This window comes from Lepisosteus platostomus, chromosome 6 (genome assembly GCF_059453375.1).
Source record: "Lepisosteus platostomus isolate fLepPlt1 chromosome 6, fLepPlt1.hap1, whole genome shotgun sequence".
Lineage (NCBI taxonomy): Eukaryota > Metazoa > Chordata > Actinopteri > Semionotiformes > Lepisosteidae > Lepisosteus > Lepisosteus platostomus.
Genome location: NC_142616.1, coordinates 56,826,675 through 56,845,260, shown reverse-complemented (window position 1 = coordinate 56,845,260; position 18,586 = coordinate 56,826,675). Strand labels below are relative to the sequence as shown.

The 18,586-nt window shown below is 38.4% G+C and overlaps 2 protein-coding genes across 2 annotated transcripts; one reads left to right on the top strand and one right to left on the bottom strand.

The window, feature by feature from the left end:
- Window positions 1-453: 453 nt before the first annotated feature.
- rbsn (rabenosyn, RAB effector) lies at window positions 454-13,017 on the top strand. The gene is made up of 12 exons (XM_088636487.1): window positions 454-578; window positions 2,834-3,155; window positions 4,382-4,516; window positions 5,796-5,896; window positions 6,480-6,525; window positions 6,612-6,773; window positions 7,906-8,150; window positions 8,605-8,675; window positions 8,827-8,913; window positions 9,303-9,405; window positions 9,813-9,917; window positions 10,162-13,017. Exons 2-12 carry the CDS (start codon window positions 2,993-2,995, stop codon window positions 11,287-11,289), a joined length of 2,346 nt encoding a protein of 781 aa, XP_088492613.1. The 5' UTR covers window positions 454-578; window positions 2,834-2,992; the 3' UTR covers window positions 11,290-13,017.
- A 140-nt stretch (window positions 13,018-13,157) lies between these two features.
- On the bottom strand, window positions 13,158-17,231 carry mrps25 (mitochondrial ribosomal protein S25). Its single transcript, XM_088636489.1, has 4 exons — window positions 16,993-17,231; window positions 16,679-16,785; window positions 15,664-15,751; window positions 13,158-13,744 (listed from the first exon to the last, which is right to left on the bottom strand). Exons 1-4 carry the CDS (start codon window positions 17,124-17,126, stop codon window positions 13,555-13,557), a joined length of 519 nt encoding a protein of 172 aa, XP_088492615.1. The 5' UTR covers window positions 17,127-17,231; the 3' UTR covers window positions 13,158-13,554.
- Between the last annotated feature and the right edge of the window lie 1,355 nt (window positions 17,232-18,586).

The window sequence follows — 18,586 nt, the reverse complement described above, 5'->3', positions numbered from 1 at the left end:
CATATTATAAGCAAGAACTAAATCGTTTAATTACCCTGACAATACTGCAAAATTAGATATTCTCCTTTCTTTATTATTTAATAGAATGTCATATTCTCTGACATTCCAAGTAATTTTTATCCAGACTGTACAAAATACTGCTTCCAGGGTTATAACCAAAAAGGTTATTAACCGTATTACATCAGTGCGAGCTATACAGTACAGTGCAGAAATTATTTTGAAATCCTGTTTTGACATAAAAATGTAATGTTCCCTTTTTAAACCAGAGATGTATTATCATGCAGATGTATTCTAATGCAAACATTCCTTCTGAAAGAAGTCATACATGATATGTAGATCAACTGTTAATCCACATGCAACAGAAGACCCCAGAAAAGATGTTTTAGTGCTGTATGTCCTCTCTGCCTTCCTATCCGCTACACTGCGCTGCACTGTAATCACGTGGCACGTCATGTGACTGGCAGGGCCGTGGGTAACCTTTCACCTGTGGAGAGTGTATTCTATGTAGCCAGCGATCGGCAGCTGTCAAAATATACTGTAGTATCAGTAAAAAAAGATCTACACAGCGTGATTTGTGAGTATTAGCGCCTCGATTACGTTATCCGTTTTGTATGTATGACGGATGATTGCTTTTCTCGCCTGGATCGGGTTATTTTCTATTGTGTGATTTCTGCATTGTGTAGTAACAGATCCAGTTCAGTGAAAGAGCACTACAGTGTATATTAGCCAAGGTTTTCCTTATCGGTTTGATTAATTTTTCAAATATTCTGATGCTGAAACTAGACCGATTATGTCTCTTTTATTATTGCGTTTGCAACACAGTGTTTGTTTCTGTTACACGATTAACCAATAACATTTTGTAAATTAAACTTGATTAAATCCTATCAAGAGTTTGTCATATATATTTAATGTTACTATAGACCCAAGACATTAATGATTATATGCTTTTAAACATGTCACGCGAAATGCTTCGTGAGGGTTGATAATAGATCTTTAGATTGTTTTTGTGGTTTTAATGAGTGAGTATAAAATCATCTAAAAGTACAGTGATTAAAACAAAACGCTTAAGAAACAGCGGATCCCAAGACATCCAAGAACACGTCCTTATTGTAATCGACAGTCAAGGACTACTTACTTGTCTTGTTCGTCTCCATTTTTTTAAGACTTCAAGCCTTATTTCACACAGAGAGTAACCATGTTGTGTTGAGGGTTACAGAAGATTTGCAGGACTCTTTAAGGAGGCGATATTGTGAAGTATTCACCAAGTGAAACAAATCCAATCAGCCACCCCATGCCCCTCGGTTACTGACCGAAGAGTACGAGTCAAGCCTCCTGCTACCTCCTTCAAATTGTGCTCGTTTGGAGCAGCTGTCCTGGCCTTTAGTGATTATAAGGGTTTTGTGTAGCGCTTTTCGCTAAATGGTTTTTCTTTTTGCATTTTAAAATCCAGTTAAAGTATTGGCATGCTGTTTTGAGTTAAAACACTGAACACTTCAGCTGATAGAATAAACATTAAATTGTTTTAATTTCTTTGGGTGTGCCTACACGCCTGCGTTTCACGTCAAAAGAAGGCCATTAAGAAGCCATTGAGAGGTGTGGACCTTACAAGCGTTTCATTATGAGAAATTCAGCTGAGGCTTTTAACATCTGTACGACCTTTTCTGTTCCAGTATACTGTTCCCCGCTGCTGTTAGTGACCCTATTATATTGCACCCTTTTAATATGTGCTGAAGCCTGGCAGCTCTGATTTCTGATTGCAGGCCCAAGGGATTAAATATAATAGGGACAATGTTAAATTAAGAGCAGCTGTCTCTTTTTTTCTAGTCTGTGATGAAGATAAGGAAGACTTTATAGTGCTATTAAATCAAGCAGATTAGGAGAAAACAGACCAAGAGTTGTGTGGTGTATGATTTGTTTTTAATCTGGAATTGCCAATTAGTGTTTATAATACACCATCCCAATTTTTAATTACCAATTTAAAAAAAACTTGGCTATTGGCAACAAATCCTTTACCAATCCTTACTCATTAATTCAGTGTACTTCAGGCTCCACAGTGCCTGACACAGTCAGAATTAGTTTTTTTCAGGTATCCATAGAACTTCTCAAACTTCTGTGTCCTGTATGTTTAAACTATTTTAATACTCTATAGTAAAGAGTTCTTGTTGTCATTTATTTTCATGGCAAACAGCTCAGTGAAATGTTAATTTTGTGTATAAACCATTTCTGTATCATGTTTTAAGAGTTTCACATTTTTGCTAAAACAATTATTTACTTCGATCTCATTATTTACTTTTAGTTGGATATAGCAGTACTGAAAAAATATTAATACTGAATTATTGCAGTGGTAGTGAAATGTCTGTGATTCTAGTTACATCATAGTCACAAGCTGAAAACTAACTATTTGTATTTACTGTTAAAAACATGCTTTCTTGACTGGTTTATTCATTTAAGGTTTCCTGATATAATTCCATAATGGAAGTGCAATGCAGGAAGTAAATGACTCACACTCCCACTTGGAGAACAATTGGAAAACTCCCAATTGGAAAATGTAATGCATAGAGGCATTTGTTTCTGTTTTAATACTTAATGTTGCAAAAATGAAACTGCTATCTAAGCAGGACAGTGCTGTCTGATTGTTGAATGCCTTATTGAATTCTGATTTTAGAGCATTTTTACACTGTCCCAACACAAGTTCTTCATTCGACCTGTCCTGTGCTTATCACCCACACTGTAAAATATTGAATATTTTAAAAGTAAGAAAATCATGAATGCAGTAGCTCATTAAGAAAATGTAGGTTTCTATATTTTACTGAATGTCTTGATGTTTTTTTAGGTTCTATGTGGGTTATGGCCATGGAAGACCTAAAGGCTAAAGTTTTCCTCCGGCTTGGAGCACTATGAGGCAGCCATATTGCTCTGGGAGAGCCTCTCTCTGGCACCAGCAGTTCCGTTTCTCCACAGCTTTTGTCTACCAGCAGCCCGCATTTAAAAAATGGCATCCAGCTACCCACCTCCGTTCGAGGAGCAGGGGGAGGTGAGGGAAGGCTTTCTCTGTCCGCTGTGCCTGAAGGACCTGCAGTCCTTCTACCAGCTCCAGGCACACTATGAGGACGAGCACTCTGGGGAAGACAGGGACGTCAAGGGACAGATAAAAAGTAAGAGCTAGCTTTAAAACCTTATGTTAGGTTAGGCTAGGAGCTCTATCACCCTGCAACTCATAACTGACAACTCACTGAAGCTGAGCAGGTGTAAGCCTGGCCAGTACCTGGATGGGAGACCTCCCGGGAAAAACTAAAGTTGCTGCTGGAAGTGGTGTTAGTGGGACCGGTAAGGGGTGCTTACCCTACAGTGTGTGTGGCTCCTAATTCCCCATTATAGTGATGGGGACACTGTAAAAAAATAAATAGAAAAGGCACTGTCCTTTGGATGTGATGTAAAACCATGTTCCAGACACTCCGTGTGATTAAAAATCTCAGGATGTACACTTGTGTCTTGGGCAAATATCCTTGGTCTTTACCATTCATGGCCTCATAATCCCCATCTATGGGGCTTCATCACTCTATTCTCCTCCCCACTGATAGCTGATGTGTGGTGAGTGTACCAGCACACTTTGGCTGCTGTTGCATCATCCAGGTGGGGGCTACATATTGGTGGTAATGGAGTCCCTATTATCTGTCAAGCACTATGTAAGTGTAAGGAATTTTTATTAATCAATTAATCCTCAACATTTGTTTTTTCTTCTCCAGCTGAGGTTGCAGTTGATCTTTTTTCTTTTTGTGAGAAAGGAGCTAATGTCAAACTTTTATAAGCAGGTGTCCAGCTCAAACAAGCTAATGCCAGACTTTTTTTAGCGTGTGTCCTGATCAAACATTACTTATTACTTTTTTGGGTCTGTTGTGCGTTCAGACAGAAGAAAATAATTTGCAGTAGTTTGGGGTGTTTAAAGACTAGTCGATCCATTTCATTTCGGATCTGCTTTAAGCCCTGCCTTCTGGTTCTTCAGTATATGCAAGTTCAGGGTTTCTGGAAGCAGGACGTAGGTCTGGAGGTTGCCATGTTGAGACGGGGGTGAAGTGAAGGCGTGGCTTCATGGCTATTTTAAACATAATAAGAGAGACACCCTTGGATGACAACAGCCTCCGTGCATTTCAGGCTTATTTGCTGCCTGGGTTTCCCTATTTTATTCAATTCTCACACTGTTTTCTCACTCAGCCATTTATACCTTCATTCATGGCATTTCTGTTACTTCCTCTTATCTAATGAAGGACTCCTGACTGAAATGTCGATTGAACAAAGCTCAGTAAAATCAGCTGGGGTCAGCCATCTCGTCAAGGTGTGTAACAACAAAGCAATCCTCCGGGTGTCTCTCCTCTCCTGTAAGGTCTGGTGCAGAAAGCCAAGAAAGCCAAAGACAAACTCCTGAAGCGGGATGGGGAAGACCGAGCTGAATCTGGGAGCTATGAGTCTTTCTACTATGGAGGAGTTGATCCATATATGTGGGAACCCCAAGAACTGGGTAAGACTGAAACACTGGTAACTAAGGCCCTGCGGTCAGTATCTGTATAGCTGACCTGTTCAAAATATGTATTAAAACGGGAAAATATACAAATCATATGAAGTAGCGCTAATAGTGGGTGAGGAATTTTGCATAAAGAAATATCGCTGCAAAAATGAGAGTGACAGTTTGCAGTCAGAATGAATCGATTAACTCAGTTCGATGATGCTTCAAAATAAGTCAATGAGGTTGTTAGTCGAAATGAATTTTTAAAAGGAAAAATGCTTGAACCATTAGATCACGATATTTAATGACTATTTAACCACCGGGCACAGGTGGACTACAGAGATAAATTCCGTATTATTACTTGTAGAATTTAGGTTCTTTTATTAACACTTTATGTGTTTTAATACTTGTGGGTGATGGTTAAATTACAAATAGTTTAATAAAAAATTAGGCTGCAAATACAGATTTCACTATTGTGTTTGCGGTTGTTGTGAATTACTTGCTAAGCAGATAACCTTATGATAGTTCACAAGTGTAAAAGTAGAAGACTTTCACTTGCTGGAGCCCTGCACATTTCGTTGTTACTTTTTCATTAGTAATTCATACAAAACAAGCTGTTTTTGTCTAAATAATCAGATAGTTGTGTAGGTAAGACCAGAGAACCCTGTAGCCCTAGATCAGTGGTTCTCAGTGGTCCTGGAGGAACACTGTGTCATTTTTTGCTCTGTTTTAATTGTCCTTAAAACACTAGCTAATGGAGTTCAGTTTTCTATTTGCGGCATGTTTATAACTTTGCTTTCGGATCATTGAAGATCAAATGGGATCTATAATTGGTGTCAACCCTGTACCTTTATTTTCCCACTGAATATAACCAATTGGACTTCACTCCTGATACAGAGTATGTCTTATACAGTGTCATTCCCACCTGTGTCTTTTCATCATCAAGTGACGAACAAGTAAAAGAGCTGTTTAGTCAGAAATAACAGCAAGCCCGTTGAGGAGGGACTCTAAACTCTGCATGCTGAAGTTGGAAACAGCACCCTTTGCATTAGAGAATTCTTGACACTCAGGATTGACAGGATAAACAAATCTGATAAAAGTCTAAACAAGCAAGCTGATCAATTAAGTCATTACCTGGCAGTGAAAACCAGCTGATAGGTGAACTGGCATGGAAACCAGCAGACTGTGTTTCCTCAGTACCAGGGTTAGGGTTATCCTAGAGGAATGGATCTGTCCATTTATACCATATACAGTCCATTATAATTCAGCCAACATACTTTTTCCCCATGTCTAGGTGCAACCAGATGTCACCTAGAAAGCTTCAAGAAACACAGAGCTGCACGAATTGACCACTACGTTATTGAAGTAAATAAATTAATAATCAGATTGGAAAAGGTGAGTGGTATTTCACTTATTGTAAAGGGGTTTGCTGACAGTCCTGAGATAAAATACTGAAAGTTGTTGTAGAGATTCTCTGATGAGTAGCTCAAACGAAAACAAGTTCTGTACTTAATTTGTTTCATGCCTATTGTTAGACTAACAAACTTTCAATTTCATGGGTCATCAGATAAACTAGGTAGATAAAATACATTTCATCAACACACTTTTATAGCACAGAGACATTTTTAACTTTCAATCTCTGTGTTGTGAATAATGAATTATATCTAGATGCTACAAATTAAAATATTTTAAAAAGTATGTTTATACTGTATGTAAACCATTATGTCTTTGACGGCTCATCCAGGTGTAGATTTTAATTCTTGGTGTTTCAGTGTAGCCGATACAGTACACTATGTGATACAATACACTAAAGGATGAACTATCACAGTCACAGTTTTACATGTACTTATCTCGTTTGTACAGATCTGCTTTCTTCCCTAAGAATTACATTTCTGATATCAATATAATGAGAAGTGACAAATGTGAAAATGTGTTCGTTAAGCAATATATAAGTCTTGTATTTCCTTCTCACTATTAGTTAACATCATTCGATAGGACCAATGCAGATGCTGCCACAATTAGAGGTGAGTAGAAGACTCATCAGTCTTTTAAATTATATATTCAGTCGCCCTGTTTTTTAACTGTTGATTATTATAATTCTCTTCTTTAGCAATTGAAAAGTCTGTTGTTTCGTGGGTAAATGATCAAGATGTGCCATTCTGCCCCGACTGTGGCAACAAGTTCAACATTCGAAACAGACGCCACCACTGCCGTCTCTGTGGATCCATCATGTGCAAGAAGTGCATGGAGTTTGTAACCCTACCCCTGGCACGTGAGTGACCATCTTTTCTGGAAGCCCCTCCCTGTGGCCTGGCTGTGGGCATCTGCTCACATTGTATGCTGTGTTGTCTGCACATAGCAAAGAGAGATATGAGATCTGCTGGTCCATTGAGGTTGCTTAGATTGTATTGAATTCTGCTTTTGAACATCCTTACAGGATATTTTAGGATCAGCCTGCACAGAATGTGTGGATCTATACTAAACCCCTACAGTTCTTTGTTTGAAGAAAGATATTGTACTGTTTCTCCTAACTAATATTAAGTATCAGGTATATTTTTGATGTGTACGCCACTTTTCCCTCATCTTGGATGACTGCATTGATTATTTAAGTGCTCTGATGGTGGGTGAAATCAGAATTGCTGGATAGAGCAGGAAAATATCTGTCAGAGCTCTTTTGCAGAAATGAAGTAGTATAATCCCATTTGAGTGGAGAGCAGAAGGATGTTTTGTAGAGCTGGCCTGCCAGATCATACAACAGAGACCGTACTTACAAGACCAGTACAACTAAGAACAAAAGACTTTAAAAGAAAGAAAAAGTAGGAGAAAGAGATATTGGAATAAGTTCCATTCTTCAATGATGAACTGAAATCTGTAATGTATTAGGAACTGATGGAACTCAGAATTAATGATCAGAGAATTCAAGGAAAATAGAGTAAATATTTAATGAATCTATAAACCCCCAGTTTGCTACTGTTTTTGTATTGGAGCACATGCATGTAGTTATCTCCTTTTTTGCTTTGGTTTAGAATGCCAGCTCATCAGGGGAGGATTATTTAATGAAAATAGGTATGCATATATAAAAGGTCCATTTCTGAGTACATTAGGGTTTGTTAGTGTTAGTATTTAAGTGTGCACAGGCTTTGGAACCACCTGGATACAATCATATAAACATTAGTTTGTGTCTCATTTTAGTTCTTTTTTTTTAAACAAATACTTTGCTTAATTATTTCTCAACCACCAAACAGATCAGAGAAAATTAGAGAAGGCACATGCTCTGTTTGGTTTTCTCTGAATGATGGGGGGGGGGGGTTATTATTTTACCAGATGCTTGTATTCAAGCTGATGAAGGCTGAGGTGGAAGTTGTTGGTTGTTGGTTAGAGCTGTTGTGCTTTTCCCATGTCAGACAAGCTAACAAGCGGCACCAGGGAGGCCCTGTGTGCCCCAGGTAGCCCCGGCCAGTCGTCCAGTGTCAGCGTGCAGAGCTCCCGCCGTGGAAGCATCAGCAGCCTGAGTAGCGTGAGCTCGGTGCTGGAGGAGAAGGACGAAGACCGTATCCGTTGCTGTCGCCACTGCATGGACGTCCTTCTGAAGCGCCAGCAGAAGCTGGAAGAGAAGGACCACGTGCCCGATATCATCAAGCTCTATGAGGTACATTAGCGGTCTGGTTTCTCTTTGTTCTGTGACGTACTGTACACAAGTGGTCTGGTCTTTTTTTTGGAGGCATGGGTTCAAATCCCACTGATAACACCATATGACGTCTGTGACCACCCCTGAATTTGCTTCCGGGTAGTTTTGCGGGTCACACTGTGATCGCACTTCCAAAGTTTGAAAGCAGAACAAACAGAAGACTTAGCTCGTGCTGTGCTTCCAGCTTCCATTTCCTGTCACTGTGAAAGATCTGTGAAGACTGAAATAACTGTAGCTTGAGCTAATATCACTCCTTATCCAGTTATTACGAGTGGTATTATTTGTTAACCATATCATTATTCACTGCCAGATGCATTTCTGAAACCAATGTAATGAGAAGTGACAGCATATTTTCAGAACGATTGTGAGAATGATTTCTATCTACTGCTAAATTTTTTCCTCCTCTTTTTTCTAGAAACTGAGAATTTGCATTGAGAAAGTGGATCAGAAGGCTCCCGAGTATATAAAAATGGCAGAATCATTAAAGTAAGTAATATCTGGATGATTTATAACACAATCCAAAGTATAGTAGCCGGTGCTTTGAAGAACAATATTGGTTTTCAAGCACTTAAGCCACAATAATCATTTTTACTAATGATTTTTCTTTTTGCCAATTTATCCCTTTATTTACTTTCAGTGCTGGGGAGACAACCTACAATTTAGAGCATGCCAATGGCCTCAGGCTGGAGGTCCAGAAGTACTATGAGCTGATAGATGCACTAAGGTATAACCCACAAGAAAATACTTTTCGGATGACTGGATATTAACTGACTTTATTATTCAGGCATTATGATTGAAGTGCAGCAACACAGGTAGCAATGTTTTTTTCGCCTGTAAATATATAGTCCTATTATTGTTAATCTGTTGAAGGGAGCTGTTTAGAAGAGGATGGTTGTTTACTTTTTTCTGTTTAATAAAATCAATACAGTTGTGCTCTCTGTTGCATACTTTGCAGTCTTAAAAAATAACAACTTTATAGCCTGCTGGTCCCTGATACTGTCAGGAGATTCTACATTTATAAAATGCAACAGCAAGCACAACAACCATTATTTTTTCCTTGTATGAATTTGTCATAATGTCAGTAATTTAGATATACTACTTTTCTTAATGCAGTAAGAAAATTCTCACACTAGGCATGAATGAGGAGCCAAAGCCACATCCGAAGACCCAGCAGCTACAGCGGATGATTAGATACTCAGCCACACTCTTTGTACAGGTAGGACTGGAATGGGGGTGAGGAGGGAAGGTTGTATGCATTTTTAATTATTGTTTTACTCTCTACTCCAGATACTCCCTTTTTATAAAGCCTTCTGTTTGTTATCTGAAGGACATTTGACACGGAGAGTGCAAACTGGAATGTAAAATCTGTTTTTTTGTCTTTTTAAAAGTAGCAAAGACAACTAAAATGAGAGAAAGGCGGGTCAGAAATATTGTTTATCTCAATACCCAATACACAGATCCAGATGATGCAAATGTATAAATTAAGGGATTTCAGACCCTATTTTGAATTTCTGTACTGGTTGTTTTCAAGTGTTTTCTTAAGATTTCTTCTTTCTGAATCTGCAGGGCCAAAAAAAAGCCTCTTTCAATACCATCTCTGAAAACTGCTGCTGTATTTTTTAGGAAAAATTGCTGGGGCTGATGTCCCTGCCTACAATAGAAAAATACGAAGAGCTGAAGGAGAAACGGAAACTGGAGATGGAGAGGAAGTTGCAGCTGGAGAGACAGGTGAGAAGGTTTCACCAAACTGTAACTCATATATTTCTGTTATCCCTTTCAGATCTGTTTCTACATCTTTTTATAAGTGGAAAAATATTGAAAAATTGCATAAATCATGCTTTGAAAGCATTTCCTTAATATTGAAACAGATGGTGATCTGAGATATGAGACACTGTACACTGGCTCTGCTGTTAAGAGTGAAATTAAGGATAGCACATCCAGTTACGTAAAACCACATTTGTTTTTGTTCTAGGCTGCGCTCGAGACACAAAAAAGGAGAGCCGAAGAAAAGCCCCGAGATCAGTTCCGTCTGGCTGCCAGCACCAACGGCGAAGCCACGCCATTGCCCAAGCCCTCCATGACCAAAGCGAGTGGATGGCTGCCCAACTCCAGCATGCTGCACACCCAGGAGATCAAGGATCCTCTCCTCCAGCAAATAGACAACATCAAATCCTTCATCCGCCAGGCCAAAGCGGCTAATAAGGTAGACGAAGTCAACATGCTGGAGGAGAACCTCCGTCAGCTTCAGGACGAGTACGACCAGCAGCAGACCATGCTGGCGATCAGGCTGTCTAAGCAGATGGCCGAAGAGGAGGCCCTGCAGCAGAAGCAGCTCCAGGTCCTGGAAGAGAAGGAATGGGAGCGAGAGCACTGTAAGGCATCGCAACACATGCGAACACGCTCTTTAGATTTTCGGGAGGCCTCGCCCTTTCAGGGAGAGGATTCTGGGAAACATGCCACAGACAGTGAAGGCTTAGGTGCCGCCACGACAAAGATCAGCCCCTTATCCAAAACGCAGTCCATGAAAGCTTTCCATCACCTTCCTAGCCGGGAAAAGACTCCTCCTCTGCCGCAGCAGGATGAACTGAGATACCGTTCAAAACCAGAACAGAACAAGCCTGCTACCTCTTTAAACCCATTCGAAGATGAAGAGTCCACGCCCATTGAAGATGACCCCTCGAACCCTTTCGCCGAAGAAATTTCAAAAGAACAGTCCGCCTCAGTAAGGAAGCTTCCGAACGGTGAAAAGGAATACAATCCATTTGAAGACGAGGAGGAGGTGGGACCCAGTGGCCACGGCGAGATCAAGGGGTACCTGAACCCATTCGACGAGGAGGACAACGGCAATCCTTTCAGCGAAGCAAGAAACAGTGCGCCCACACCAGTCGCCGAGAGCGCATCCACCAACCCCTTTGACACCGATGATGCTATTGATGAAAACGTCATTGAGGAAGAGCTGCTGATCCAGCAGATTGATAATATCAGAGCGTACATTTTTGATGCCAAGCAGAGTGGCCGGGCCGACGAAGTGGAATTGCTGTCGGAGAACCTACGAGAACTACAGCGCACTCTGCAAGAGCAGAAAAGAAAAACGCACTGATTTGTTTTGTGTGTGTATACGTTTGGAAGGATGGGGGATCAGTCCTATACTGTTTTTTGTCTTGTACACCAATGTACTTGAGTGTATTATCATCTGCAGACCTTTCTGTTGACGTTTGCCACAAAAAGCACAATATTGGAAAAAGTACTCCAAATTCTTTCTTCAATTAGTAAAATTAGTTACATTTGAAATACACTGATTATTATTCTGTTTACGGCTTTATACTTTGATTTCCTTCACATTCAGTGGCTTAAATTTCGTTCTTGAGAAGTGGGCACACACCATTAGAATGGTCATTTAGGCAGGGGAGTGTTTTATACTAAATATCGCATTTCAGAACTGAAAAACGACTATGTGAATGATTGTTTTATAATTTTAGGAATGTCTTAATAGCATACACAGAAAACGTCTTGCGGAATACTTGGAAACTCAATTTAAAAAAATCAAATCAAGCCAGAAGCTAGCCCAAACTATTGTATATTTAAAGATGTAAATGTTGCCGGATGATTGGCAAAATATTAAAAACTCTGTACCACTGCTTCTATTGCTGTAAAGTATTAGCTACCTTTTATTTACATTGATGCCATCAGTAATATTTTGGTTTCACTACCTATAGGTTTAGCTCCATCTTAAAACAATCTGTTTCACTTTAGCGAAGCATTTATTTTCTTCTAGTGCCGTCTATTCTGCTTTGTCCCTTTTCATTAATCTACATTAGGTTAGCTGTATGGATTAAATTCAAGAAGGCAACTGTCCAGTCTGCCACAATCTGTATGTAGTGAAAACTGAATTATTAAGATGGTTCTCTGTAATCAGGTGCCTTGACTGTTACCTGCTAGCAGTGTGACGGCCCTCTGAGCGATGTTTCATACCATTTTCATGAACGTGCTGAACAATAGCTTTGTCAGTTTTTGTCAAAATCATTTTAAACCAAACATGGCCCAGTATGGCTCCCTTCATTCACCTCAATAAATCAGTAATTTGTCCATAAAAATACATAATTTCTCTGGCTTCTTTAGCTTTGTCCTTTAGTTTTTAATTACAAAGAATTCACTCATTCATGAGTAGATTCCTTAATCTGTAGAGACAAATTCCATTAAAAAAAGGGAGTACTTTTCCCAGGACTTCATATTGCCACCTGCTTTGTCATTTCCATTGTATTGGAATCAGATTAGCTCACCTTCTGTACTAAAATTTCCCAATACCTCCACTGGAAGCACAAGTTTGTGTTATAGAAGAAGTGTTGGAAAATTGGAGCTGCAGAATTATGGAACTAGTAAACGGTTAATTTTTTTTAAAAATATATATATAAAATCTTTCTCTTCAGCCTAACGTTTTAAAACATATGTAGTAAAACTGACTTTTTTCTTGTTTTAAAACTGTAACACTAACCAAAAAAGTATTATGGATATCAGTGATACATCTTGAAAACATTCTTTAGACATTAGAATTTGTTAATAAGGCTTTGTTTTTAGACCGCTATTATGCAGTTTAGCTTTTTGAGACCTTGTTTAAACCAAGCTGACATGAATCATATCCAGTACTGTATGTACACTATCAACAATTACCACTAAAGAAAAGCTATAGACTATAAACAGTACACATTGTAAACGCTTGTGTTAAATGTTGAAGATTAATAATGTAGCTTTGAATATATTGCCTGTACTCCTTTCATGATTGGGAGTTGATGTCATTCTGCACTAATAAAACTGGCTTCTGCCCAAGAAAGTGTAAAACTTATTTTTTCCTTAAGTGATGTTATCATCTGTTATCACCACCAGTATTGGCATTACAGCCATTAAATTGGTTGATCATCGAAAGATCAATGATGAAATTTGTTATCTTATTAAGGTACACAAATAAAATAATTTAGAACTTTCAGTGCTTTTTATTTTTTGACAAAAAGACTTTTTAAGTTATGCTTTTTGTAATGTTTACCGAAATTGATCTTCTCCTTTTCTAGAAATGTAAAGGCTTTCTAGACATATCACATATCACGATAAACCCATGTGACAGTAAGACTTCTTTCAGGGACCCAAAAGGCTCAGGAGATGGCTTTGCGCTCCCTCAACATGTCAGATGGTACAAAAAATACTCGGGGATCAGCACTACCAGTGGTAGTAAATGAACTAAAACAGCTTAAACTTATTTGTAGAAAAAAAAATCAGCAGTTTCAGATCTCCTTTAAACAGACACAAAATTCCAGATAAATCTCCATCAACTGAAGAGCCACAACATATATACAAGAGTCCCAGGCATCTGTGATCAGTCCTCAGCTGACTTCATCTGTGCCTTATATTTGCCCGTCATTTCCTTGGGCAGGGGTACCAGGCCAGGACAGGGCACCTGGCCCTCCACCTCACACATGCACTCCTTCAGACAGTACTTCTTGGGACCGAAATGGGCAGGGTTGGACGCCACCATCCGAGCCATTTCCTCAGCCTGCAAAACCTCCCTGCGTGAGGGGAGGAGAGGGAGAAGGAGGTGACGAGAAGAACAAGAGAAAAAAACCTTTCTGTCCAGTGCAGCAGGTACTGAGAATAGATGCAATTTTGAACGTCAATCAAGCTTTAAATTAAAAAAAAGTAATTTTAAGCTGTACCAAGGGTGTTTTTGTATATCTCCCATGACTTACAAACATACAGCAAACTGTTTAGAAATGTTAGGATTTAAAATATATAAATGGGCAAAAAATAAAAAGCAGAATGTGTACAACATTCAGTGCAGAGATCTATTAAATATTTAAAAAAAACATGCAGCTACTGACACTGTAGTTGCTTAGTAAACAAGCAAATGCAGTTGTTTTTCTTTTATGTACAGCAATTGAAGGTGTGAATTTTAGCAACAAAACTTCTCATTGGGATGATGTAAGCTGTGGTGTAGTATAGGGATCTTTTTCAGGCACATTGCTGTTCCTGATCTCTCTAGTTTGCAAAATTGGTTTGGTTTCTGAAACAGTGTAATTTCTTTGCTGCCAAGACTTAAAATAAAATCACAGATTGGACAGACACTAGACAAATGAAGTTTAACACTTGTGAGTCCAACTCAATCCAGCCAGAAACTGGGAACATATACAACACAAGTGCAAATGTGACTGAACTTCACAAAACCATAAAAAGATGTGACTCACAAAACTAGCACTCACACCACCTTAAATCTATTAAAGCATTTATTTAGACTCAATCTCTTCCACCCAGTCTGAATCTACATTCAATAACAATAATATTCAATAACAAACTCAGCTCTTGTTCTTTAGCAAAGATCAGGTCTTCACTAACTAGCACTAACTTTTTTTCTCATTAACTATCCCAGCTGATCCTGTTCGGCCAGTGAAGCTTTTTGTAACAATACTTGCTTCCCTGACACAGCAGGAGCTAGTTTGATAATTTTCCCTCTCTTGCTTCAATCCCATTGAATCTTGCAGACAACTATGGAGTCTGCCTGTCTCACAACTGTATTTTCATCAAGCACCTCTAACTCATTGAGTCCCTCATGCCTGTAAGCCAGCTCAACTCATTACTAATGAGGACTTTCCCCCTTTGAGGCTCTCACTCTCTATCATTCCACACCAGAGCTTAGGTACAGAATGAAACCTTTTCCCTCCTGGCTGTTCTTATCAAGACTCTTCTTTAACCCAGAGGAGTGGCTAATTCTACAAAGAGCCTATCCTGACACCTCCTCTCCCTCGTGAGGAATTTCACTCCTCCTGAATGCTAGTTGGTCAATTGGACCAGGTATGCCTCATTATACAGGTTTTTCCAATTAACAGATGGCTCACAAAGCCACTCTCTCAAACTTACTAAGGGATGCTGGCATTTATTATTCATGGTGGTAGGAATAAAAAAAGTAAAAAAATGCTTGGGGATATTGATAAATGTGTGAATTTAAGTTGTGGCAAGTTATACTTAAGCTTTACAATGCACTAGCAAGACCCCATTTAGAGTTTTTGAGTTCAGTTTTGGTCACCTGACCACAAAAAGATGGCAGCCTTAAGAGTAAAATCAGGAATTTCCAACAAGTACCAACAATGATTACAGATCTCAGGGGCCAGGTGTATAAACCAAAAGGGAATTCAGCTGGGAGAACAGGAAACACTTCTTTAAAAGAAATCTTGGTGTTGTCTAAAATAGGTTTCACTATCGGGAGGTTGAGTCCCAGTATCTGACTTATTATTAACAAACATCTAAATGAAATTTTAGATTCACTTGGCTACGTTACTATCAAAAAGTAAAATGGGTCAAACAGCCTCCTCTCAACTGCAACCTTTCTTATATTTTTAAACATTTGTGAGGGATAAACTTGTTTCTTGACAAAGTGTAGACTTCACTGGGATAAACCTTGTTTGAGAAACTCTTCAAGTTTGCCGTTACTCACTGAGATTTGCCCATAATCTTCTTGACATGATGTGTTATCTGTATGTGATCCTTTCCTTCTACATCCACCAAAACCTGTTCGCCATCATCTGCACAGGCAGGAAAAACAGTGAGGAAAGCAGAGAGCACCCATGTCTAAACACATTCCGCTGCGTCTTACAATTTAATTGATTTTTTCTCTTTATTACAATGTCTTAACTAATCCTGTATGGTTATTTTCCATATTGTGTATTCTATATTTATTTACCTTTCATAACTGTTAAGCTTTGTATCCAGATGTGGACCTAAATGTATTTTAAATCCCGTTTAATTAAAAGCTAGAAATAAACACGAATTACAGTGCTGTCTTCCCTTCACATGACTTTATTGAGATTGACACAGCAGAACTGCATCAGCATTTTAGGAGGACTAACGTAAGAAAGAGAGCAGGTCCAAGGGCTTTTTAATGGATCGATAGCAATTTACAACAGAATAAAATATACACATTAAAAAAAGACTGGAAAAAATGTGAAAATCTGTCAAATTTGAAGATTTTGAAGTTCTTCTCTCTATAGAAGAAATCTCCTGTATTACACCCCCCCCCCCCAAAAAAAAAAAGCCAGCCCAAGGGAACTTAACTATAAGCCAGCGGTTCTTATACATTTCTCTTGAAAAAGTCTTGAGAGAATAGGTTGCATATAAGGAAACAAGCAGGTTTTGTTAAACATGGTCTATAAACATCCTCACCAAGCAAAGTCATGTGCTAGACTTTTGTCGATAGGATTCTCATTGAACAGCACCTCAACACCTTTGAGAGTGCTTTTGCCGTTTTTTAATATTATATATGTCCTATATACAACATCGTTTTTATTGTATATTTATTGCTGTGACCACTTCGGATAAATGTAATGATTTTCAGCAACCAGTGCTTACAAAACACCGCCTGTTATATAACAGAATAGTAAGTTAAATGCAGCTTATGCAGTTCAAAACCATGCCGAATCCAGACTAATTTCATTCTGAAGAAAAATACTTACCAAGATAAAACTTCACAAATGGGGACGGAGTTAGATTTTTATACATCACGATCTGGACCCAAGGATTTTTATACTGGATTTGGGGAATTTTAAAAAATACAAACTTTCTGGAAGAAGAAATAAAATATGTTTAGTGACACAAAACTTATTTTAATTGATTATAGTGGCACACTTTCTAAAAGCTTTAAGACAACGATTAATAAATGGACATTAAATTAATTCTTATCCGACTGAAAAACACCCTTAATAACGTACAAATACTTTTTGTGTTTTGTACAGAATCTCATTATAGATGCAGTCTTCTCCGCACTGACCTTGCGCCATCGCTCAGCTCTCCATGCGTGTTGTAATTCACAGTCATTATTTTCACAGAGTTTTTAAATACTACATCTCCTTTCTGAAGATATTCCAGTGTTCTCCTAATGGGAAACCTTCCTTTCATAGGCATTGTTAATAGCTAATTTTACATGCAGAAACACAAAACAAAAAAACACACACTCCCTACTTACAATACATGTCTCACTACCTTTGACCCTGCGGGTAAAACATGAATCAAACTGCATTATTGTCATTGTAGTTCAATGGCTTTCGGGACCTCTTTCGGGATATCACAAATTTGCACCTTGATGAAAATCCTTTTTCGCTTAAACGTTTTTTCCATCTTGTGTTATAAAAATTAAAATAGATCGTAAACAAGCAGCATTATAATTTCATTTCACGAATCATTATGCTTTCACTGAACTACATTAACCACAATGCCTGAATTTCACCAGTTTCCGGTTTCCGAATGTGTGCATTAAAATAATGTTGCGTGTATTTTCTTTGGCAAAAGGCTGGATTAGAAGGTGTGCCTGACGGTGGTTCTATTCTTCGTTCTTTTAAATTACATATTCAATTAATATCAAATTTCAAGAAAGATGTAGATATTCTCTCGTATCGTAACCCAGTAACTCAGAACCAGGAATTTACTAAGAGGCATTTAAAACACAATGAATGGAACCAATATCATTTGTTGCATTTTAAATGTCTCAGTATATATATACCTGCATACATAAATTTGAAAGCCAGACAGGTTTTGTAATTCAGTGGGTTTACTGCAGAATGTATTTGAACAAGATTTAGTTATTTAAAACTAAAGACTCAATAGCAATGAAGAAAAAAACTTTTATTAGCCAGGCCTGCCTGACACCAGTTAGCTCTTCAAACATTTTTTTAGTCCTGAAAGCCTTGACTGAGGTTTTCTGGGAACTCCCGGGCTCCATACTCCTGTTGGTGTTGGCTATTAAGAAGGTTTCCATGTTAACCATCATCTCTGCCTACAATAGAGATGAGTTTCAGATGTTGGTGTGTTATTGGTCAGGGCCCTTTTAACTTCAATTTGTTCTAGATCTGACCCAAAGGAGTCTCCCTGCCCAAGATTGACTCTGCCTTCCTCTTTACAGGCCAGAATGCATAGTTTTACTGTTTGTGGTGTTTTATTAACTACCTACATAAGAAGATACAAATCTTCAAAATTAAATCTAAACACATTCTACACCTCGACCTATTCTACATTAGTATAGTAGTTTTTTATATAAAAAATATATTGTAAAAACAAAACTTTTTGAGGTAATTGGCATAATTACAACATATTATTTAATATTATCTCAAACTTCAAAGATCAACACAGAATCACGCACTTACTTGTCAGATTTGCATTCCATATTTGGTTAGATCTGCACAATAAAAAATGTATTGTTATAATATCGGTGTGTAATATTGTGAATACTGGTATTCCCAAAATTATCTTAAAAGCGAAAGCATTTTAAGCGAAGTGAAATGAAATGAAAATTTCAAGCAAAGGCTGGCCTCCTTGAGCAGGACGGAGATCTCCTGGTCTAGGACATGGTCCTGGAAAACCAAAATCAA